The sequence below is a fragment of the Sinocyclocheilus grahami genome, unplaced genomic scaffold, assembly GCF_001515645.1.
Source record: "Sinocyclocheilus grahami isolate Dianchi unplaced genomic scaffold, SAMN03320097.WGS_v1.1 scaffold8.1, whole genome shotgun sequence".
Lineage (NCBI taxonomy): Eukaryota > Metazoa > Chordata > Actinopteri > Cypriniformes > Cyprinidae > Sinocyclocheilus > Sinocyclocheilus grahami.
Window position 1 is genome coordinate 3,769,539 of NW_015505187.1, and position 9,150 is coordinate 3,778,688.

General features: G+C 37.6%; 1 protein-coding gene across 1 annotated transcript in view; it reads left to right on the forward strand.

Moving 5' to 3' along the window:
* Window positions 1-8,818, forward strand: part of LOC107590709 (acyl-CoA synthetase short-chain family member 3, mitochondrial-like) — a 42,886-nt gene extending 34,068 nt beyond the window's left edge. The window contains 7 exon segments of the mRNA XM_016279618.1: window positions 1,190-1,271; window positions 4,605-4,675; window positions 4,677-4,698; window positions 4,808-4,907; window positions 7,474-7,649; window positions 7,810-7,885; window positions 8,714-8,818. Coding sequence (XP_016135104.1) covers window positions 1,190-1,271; window positions 4,605-4,675; window positions 4,677-4,698; window positions 4,808-4,907; window positions 7,474-7,649; window positions 7,810-7,885; window positions 8,714-8,745 — 559 coding nt within the window. The 3' untranslated portion in view covers window positions 8,746-8,818.
* Window positions 8,819-9,150: the final 332 nt, after the last annotated feature.

The following is a 9,150-nucleotide window of genomic DNA, read 5'->3' on the forward strand; positions in this document are numbered from 1 at the left end:
AAATTTGCATATTTAAACACAAACGCAATATTGTAAAAAAAAAAAAATCGCAATTAGATTATTTTCCAAAATCGTTCAGCCCTAATTTGATCATAAAAAAAATTAATAAGCCAATATTTTAGTTTTCGATTTAAATGTGTAAATATTTGCATTTTTTTATACATTTCAAAGTAATTGTAAAGTCATATAAACTACAAAATAAGTCAAATGTGTAAAATGTGTTCAGAATTTTGGACCGGTGGTATAGAAGTAACTCTGACCTCACTGAACTTTATGAAATACAGAATAATAATCATCATCATCATCTGTATTATTATATGATTTTATAGACAGCCCTGTTCTCTTTCTTTTTTACCCGTGTCACATAGACGCCCATATTTTTTCAGGTGGATCTGCTCAGACACCCGTCCCGGCCTGCGCCGTGTCCTAAAGATGGTAGCATAGCTTTTTTTTGTTTGATCTTCACAAATAACTCATTTTTTTCTGCTTTCCACTTCAATCTGCTCATCATCTTCTCTACACAATAAAAGATTTACTGACACAAAGGCAAAGCAGAGAGAATCTTTTCATCACACATCTGACTTTAAAATCTCAGTCTTTGTACGAGGACATTAAGCCGGAGTCTGAGCGGAATGACTAATGGGGTCTCGTCTCACACCGTCTGCTTAGAAAAGAGCATTTTCTGTGTTTTTTCAGACTTTCTTCAGGTACAATACCCGTCTGAGCCGACTACACGTCTGTCCTCGCCCGCCGCTGAGGGAACTAATCTCATAGATGTTTGTTTTGTTGTCATTTCAGTTCTCCGATAGATTTGATTTTAATCAAGAAAGGCTGCCGGATACACGCTCGTATTAAAAGGAAATTGTGACTTCTAAAACGAGACGCTGTTTTATACGTAAACACATTCAGGAGGTCCAGGGGGGATACCGAATAGCTGTTTATCTTGCACGTATTTTGATTGTGTCCATTAGGGGTTATATGCTTTTATTCCTGACATTTTTTCCATCTATTTTATTCCTTATTTTAGTTTTTTGTTCCTCTGAATTTTGTCATTTATATTCATACTTTAAAGCATTCTCTGACCCTGAAAGGTTGAAAAGATCCTGTTCTTTGATGGTTCAAAGAAGAGCAAGGTCACATCTGGAATTTTTTTTTTCTCTAAAACCGTCTCTCTTTCTTCTCTCATCAGGCTTCCTCTGCCTCCTGGGGCGGCTCTCAGTCTCTGGCAGAATCAGACGCTGTTTAAGGAGCTGTACTTCACCAAGTTTCCTGTAAGAGTTTAGCTACAAGATATACAGTGGAGATCAAAATTAGAGAACAACCTAGGGGGGGGGTAACTGTATACATCCAGGATCAGAACATGTGTCCTAATTTAATTCCATCCAGAATAACCTCAAATGACCTTTATGATGTATATAGATATTAAACAAAGTACATGCATATTCGCAAACATGTACATATGCACACACAAGCATATATTATATTACATATATCTAGGGCTGCCCCCTAATAGTCGACTAACCTTTAGTCGACGAGAAGAGGTTTGGTCGACCAACATTGTATTAGTCGCTTAGTCGCAGAAAAAAAATTGGAAGTGGTGAGATCACGCAGTCCGTGACAGACAGATCGCTAACGGCTGGATTTTGTGGTAATACAGTACATCCTAATGCTCGCCTATCATTCATCTACCTCAAATATGGCTTATCATCTGAAATATGTAAGTAGTAGCAACTTTACATGGCCGCTTAATCTAATGTTAACCTAGAAAAATGTGCACTGTTCAAGAGTCTGTGCGGAGTGTGAAAGCTGAACAGTAGCACGCTCACAGCATGACAGATGGAGGTGCCGGTGCAGTCCCTTGCTCTTAAAATACTCCCATTTTGGTCATACAGATAAGAGTAATACATCTTTCAAACCTGTAAAGCCTCTACGTTTATTTGTGTGCACTCACTATAACAACAAAACATTGCGCTTTTGTAAAATAATGTATCAAATAGGATGCGCTTTCTGCCGTCTCGGCCTCTGTGAACTTGAGCGCAAAACTCCATGTATACTTGCCTTACAGACATGAAAAATATATCTATAGAGAGTGAAATGTCTACTTTCAAATGAAACAATTCAAATCTGAAAATATATATATATATATTCTCAGATTATGTATCAAATATTATGCATCCACTAGCCTACTGTAGAGGTGATGAGTCAGTGTCACCAACTTCATCTCTTAAACAGAAAACACTAGTTTATCAATAGATTATTAAAATGGTAATGCAGTTTAATCTTACTGTTTTTCTCATTCATAACCATTACTTCTGCCGGTGTGCCATGGCAAGCTTTATGCATGCACTTGAGCACTTATTAGGCAATTAAAGGCTCATTATCATGATTTAAATGGTTTATTAATAAACGTGTGATTAGTCGACTAATGCTTAAAATGAACGACTACTAGTCGACCAGAAAAATCTTTAGTCGAGGACAGCCCTACATAATTCTATCTATATATTGATCATCTTTTATTTATTTATAACAACAAAATAAGTCCTTCTTTCTGATACATATTCAACCCATTTCCTCCACTTTCCCAGAAACGCATGCTTCTCTAAATTAACCAAAAAAAGTGATCTTTTCCATATAAATGTATTTTCCGTATAAATCTCTATGGTAACTTCTATCGAATTATCTAAAGTTGGTCTCTCCTGTTTTAACCAATTACGTGTGATTGCTTTCTTGCTGGCTGCCAAAAGCCATTATTATCTGCTGTTGCTATATCTGGATATACGCAGCCAAAATACAACAATTTGAGGTATGTCTCTTCTAAAAATATATTCAAGAGCCTCCTGTATTTTTTTCCAGTGTTCTTGAATATGTAGGCATTCCCAAAATATATGATAATGCTTTGCTTCATTACATACACAGTTTCGCCAACATTTTCGGAGAGATAACTCCGTAAGGAGTGGCCACTCAGACAAAAAAGGGACCATCTAATTTAAAGACAGCAGCCACAATTTGTTTAGTTTTCATATTAGGGGCAGGGACCACCATAAAAAAGTACTGGTGTACTGGTGTTTTAAAGGGGTCATATGATGCGATTTCAAGTTTTCCTTTCTCTTTGGAGTGTTACAAGCTGTTTGTGAATAGATAAGATCCCTGAAGTTGCAAAGGCAGATGTCTCAAAACCAAAGAGATATTCTTTATCAAAGTTAAGACTCTGCCACGCCCCCCTAAAACGGCTCGTTCTAACACGCCCCCACATATCTACCTCACTATGTGGAAATATTTGCATAATGCTGCCCAAATGTGCACGCAAAGAAAGAAGGTGTGGTTTCAGTAACTGCAGTTAGTGTTGAAGCAGCATGTCAGCGAGACGCTGTGTGTTTCTAGGCGAAAGCAAAAGCACTTTATTTGGCCTTCCGAAAGTAGACGCATTTAGGAATCTTTAAGATTACTTACAACAGAACAGCAATGCATTTTATGGACGACCGTTTCGTGAACCTAGGAGAGGAAGTAATTCTGACTTTGCTATGACAATCTGGCGCTTCTGAATCAGCTACTGTTTTGTTATTAGTTGAAGTTCACTTGATAGTTCACTTGTGCCTTAATCAAAAGCTGAGAATGTGCTTGTAATAATATAATCCCAGACAAATGAAAGTCGCACAGCAGTCTTGATGTGTGATTCTGACAGGCGCCTTCCAGTTATGCGTTAGATGGTCATTGGGCGTGCCGAGGCTGAGGCTGTTATGTGCAGTTTGATTACTATATCTATTCCTTTTGATAATAATCAGGCAGGACAGTCATAATCCCTTCACAGGAAGGTGCTCAGCATGTGCTTTTGATTATTACATCTCAGCTGCTGCTTGCTGCGTTCAGACCACATGCTGATTGTAATGACAACAGAAAAGTTGAAAGGATGTGTTTATCACTGAATATATTTTTTGAATGTTGTAGTGCTATTCTGTGCAGTTAGTTACAGCGAACAGGAACTGAAGATCTGAGGTTTAAAAAAGGATGGCAAACCATCATAAAAGTCCATATTAGCATGTACACTACTGTAGATAGTAATTATTAGTGAAGTCATACTGTATGCTAGCTTTCGGTGAAAAATTAACTGACAATCTTTGAGAGTTAATGTTTTTAAGGCATTGTATTAAGCATTTTATTTCCATTTTTTTTTTTTTTTGAATACCTTTATTTTTGCAGCAAGTGTTGGTATATATAACAAATCATATATCAGTATGATTTCTGAAGGATCATGTGACACTGAAGACTGGATTAATGGCTGCTGAAAATTCAGCTTTGCAACACAGGAATAAATTACATTTTATAATATATTCAAATAGAAAGTAGTGTATTAATATTTCACAATGTTACTGTTTTACTATAACAGTTTTGTGGTGAAATGTAGCCTTTTGAGCATAAGATCCTTAACCCAAAAATAGACTTATTTTAGGACTGCATAGCAAGTTATAATTTCAAAAAAACATGTGGTGCAGCACCATCTAGTGGTTCAAAGAAACATATCGGCTGCTTTTATACTGGCACTTGATCAGTGCAATTTTGTTGATCTTGTTGTACTCCTGAAGTGTTTTTATTGCACTCCCTCCTAGGGTTACTATGACACCATGGACGCAGGTTTTGTGGATGAGGAGGGCTTCTTGTACATCATGTCTCGGTCTGATGTCCACCGGTGCCCTCGAAGAGGTGTGAGGAGAGGGAGCATCTCAATCATGACACAAATAATAATAATCTCAAGCATCTTTGTTATTGCTTTACCAAAGAAATCGTGTGTGTGTGTGTGTTTGTCCTTCAGTCTGTCCTGCTGCACTCTGCCGTGGTGGACTGTGATGTGGTGGGGCTGGAAGACCCCCTGAAGGGACACGTTCCACTGGCTTTGTGTGTGCTCCGAAATGGTAAGGAATGGAGAAAGGGATATTAGTAGTACAAATATATACCTTAGGGGATGTATATTTGTTTATGTGCTTGTTTGTTTGCAGACTGTCAGAAGAGTGCGGATGTGCTGGCGAATATATATATTTATTAGTGCCGTCAAACGATTAATTGCATCCAAAATAAACGTTTTTATTTTCATAATATACGTGTACACACACATACAGTATATATTTTGAAAATATTTACATGTATATATTTATATTCCAATGACAGAGGTCAAATGTTTTCTGTAAGTCTTCACAAGGTTTTCACATACTGTTGCTGGTATTTTGGCCCATTCCTCCATGCAGATCTCCTCTAGAGCAGTAATGTTTTGGGGCTGTCGCTGGGCAACACGGATTTTCAACTCCCTCCAAAGATTTTCTATGGGGTTGAGATCTGGAGACTGGCTAGGCCACTCCAGGACCTTGAAATGCTTCTTATGAAGCCACTCCTTCGTTGCCCGGGCGGTGTGTTTTGGATCATTGTCATGCTGAAAGACCCAGCCACGTTTCATCTTCAGTGCCCTTGCTGATGGAAGGAGGTTTTCACTCAAAATCTCACGATACATGGCCCCATTCATTCTTTCGTTTACACGGATCAGTCGTTCTGGTCCCTTTGCAGAAAAACAGCCCCAAAGCATGATGTTTCCACCCCCATGCTTCACAGTAGGTATGGTGTTCTTTGGATGCAACTCAGCATTCTTTCTCCTCCAAACATGACAAGTTGAGTTTTTACCAAAAAGTTCTATTTTGGTTTCATCTGACCATATGACATTCTCCCAATCCTCTTCTGGATCATCCAAATGCTCTCTAGCAAACTTCAGACGGGCCTGGACATGTACTGGCTTAAGCAGGGGGACATGTCTGGCACTGCAGGATTTGAGTCCCTGGCGGTGCAGTGTGTTACTGATGGTAGCCTTTGTTACTTTGGTCCCAGCTCTCTGCAGGTCATTCACTAGGTCCCCCCGTGTGGTTGTGGGATTTTTGCTCACAGTTCTTGTGATCATTTTGACCCCACGGGGTGAGATCTTGCGTGGAGCCCCAGATTGAGGGAGATTATCAGTGGTCTTGTATGTCTTCCATTTTCTAATAATTGCTCCCACAGTTGATTTCTTCACACCAAGCTGCTTACCTATTGCAGATTCAGTCTTCCCAGCCTGGTGCAGGTCTACAATTTTGTTTCTGGTGTCTTTTGACAGCTCTTTGGTCTTGGCCATGGTGGAGTTTGGAGTGTGACTGTTTGAGGTTGTGGATAGGTGTCTTTTATACTGATAACGAGTTCAAACAGATACCATTAATACAGGTAACGTGTGGAGGACAGAGGAGCCTCTTAAAGAAGTTGTTACAGGTCTGTGAGAGCCAGAAATCTTGCTTGTTTGTAGGTGACCAAATACTTATTTTACCGAGGAATTTACCAATAAATTCTTTAAAAATCCTACAATGTGATTTTCTGGATTTTTTTTTCTCATTTTGTCTCTCATAGTTGAGGTATACCTATGATGAAAATTACAGGCCTCTCTCATCTTTTTAAGTGGGAGAACTTGCACAATTGGTGGCTGACTAAATACTTTTTTGCCCCACTGTATATATATATACACACGCACTACCATTCAAAAATTTGGGATCAGTAAGATTTTTTATGTTTTTAGTGGAGTCTCTTATGCTCATCAAGGCTGTATTTATTTGATCAAAAATACAAAAAAAAAAAACTGTAATATTGGAAGACTGGAGAAATGATGCTGAAAATTCAGCTTTGATCACAGGAATAAATTATATTTTAAAGTATGTTAAAATAGAAACTGTTATTTTAAATTGCAATAATGTTTCACAAAATAACAGGGTGTTTTCTGTATTTTTGGTCAAATAAATACAGCCTTGATGAGCACAAGAAACTTCGGTAAGATTATATATATATATATATATTAATTTGACTATGTATGTATGTTAAATTATGTTTTAAAATGTAATGTATTTTCAGCATCATTATTCCAGTCGTCAGTGTCACATGATCCTTCTGAATCATTCTAATATGCTAATTTGGTTAATAATGGTTCTTATTATCACTAATGTTGAAAAGGTTTTTTTCTGCTTAATATTTTTGTGGAAACTGACACATAATTGTAATATTAATTGCTTATATAAACAAAAATATTAAGCAGTCCAACTGTTTTCAACATTGATAATAAAAAAAAGTTTCTTGTGTAAATCCAATGCAAATCAGCATTGAACAATATCCGAAGGATCATGTGACACTGAATATTTTTAAATCAAATAAATGCAGCATTGTTGAGCATCTTTAAAAAAAATCTGAATTACGTAATTGTTTACTAAAAAAATACTGAATTGCTGGAATTCTAAGTGAAGTGTTGTAATAAAATGTGGGAATGGGAATGTAGATTTAGACTAGCTTTAGGTTTGATTTCTAAACACCATACATGTGAATGAATTAAAGGAATGCAGTGTCCGGATTTATTTTGTCTGAAGTGCACAAAGAAGAATGCACCTTAGGGGATGTATATTTGTTTATGTGCTTGTTTGTTTGCAGACTGTCAGAGGAGTGCGGATGTGCTGGTGAACGAGATGGTGAAATCGGTGAGGGACACCATCGGGCCGGTGGGGGCTTTTAAGAAGGTCGTCTTTGTCAAAGCTCTTCCCAAAACCCGCTCGGGAAAAATTCCACGATCGTCTCTCGCTAACCTGGTGAACCACAAGCCTTATGAGGTATTTTCTGACTTGTTTTTTGCCCTAGTGACAACTGCTAATAAATATTTGTGTTATATGGAATTTGCTGTAAGGACAGCTGCAAATCTTCAGCTTCAGTTTAAAAATCATAGTAAAGCAGAAGTTTGTAATTTGGATGTTTCTGATTTTCAATTCATAGATCAGTCCCACCATAGAAGATCCTGAGGTCTTTAAAGACATTGAGAAGGTGCTTAGAGAAACTGTGAAAGAACCTGGTAAATAATTTACAAACAGATGTGCATATGTGTAAGCACACTGTTCTCTCCAAGATGTGAGATTCTGTGAAGATATGCCATAGAGAAACATGGTTCCCATTAGAATGAACCCCTGATTATAACACAATATTTTTTATTAGTAATGTCATTTATGTGCATGAACATGATCATTTCCACATATGTCTTGGACCAGATATGAGCAGTAGTCAACATGTTTAGATAATCAAAAACTTGGATAATTTTGAATAGGTGAATGCTAAAAAAAATATGTCAGGTTCATATTGATTTCACCCCCAAGATCAAAAATGAGTGATATATATTTTGTGTAAAGAAAATAAAATGAAGGCCCTTTTTATATTATATTGTAGCATAATTAGTTTTGAACCCCCAACTGTCAAAGCACCAACAATTGTGTCAGTGTTTAAATGTTTGAATTTGAAAGACTTTATTGACATATTCACATTTTATAGTTTGACAGCTAAAGGAAAAAAATTGGCTCCATTATCTTAAGTAAAATGTTATTTTCCCTCGTTCTGATTGGTTATATATAACCTGGACACGCTGTTGACAGTTTTTGTGAGATTCACCTTGCAGCACAGTAAATTATGACTCATGTCATGTATTGTAGCACTGGTGTAGCGTCAGTGTGAGGAGATGCATTGTAAAAACATTTGTGACAATGATTGTTCTAAAGCAAACCTATTTGACTGTACTTTTTTATTGACAATGAAAAGTTGTTTGATCACCACATAGTTTTGACCAAAATACAATCAGTAATAAATAAAAAATGGACACAAAATAAAATGATTCTCTGCGCGTGCAAAACAGGGACGTACAAACCGTCAAAGTGTCTGATATAACCGAAAGACAGGAGGTGGAGGGCTGTACAACAGACGTCCCCCGCGTCTCGAACGGAAACATTTTTACACCAAAGTAAGTCACAGCAAGTAAGTCTACGTTCACTACAAGCTAAGCCTGTCCTTTAGCGATTTGTTCTAACGCTCTCGAGACGAGGCCAGCCTATTGGCAACGGGCGCGGTTTTTGCACGTTTTGATTTGCGTTTTGTACTCCGAGATGAGCGGTCCGCGCCGTGCTCCGGCGGTACAATTTTGTGCTACTCACGACGGGAAACAATTGCCGTTTTACGTTCTTTTTAACCAAACAATAAGAAATGCGAGCGTACGCGTGAGAGAATATCCAATTACTCATGTTCTTCGATACGCCTTACCGTGAAGGATCGATTGGCAAACATTGTTGAAAACCC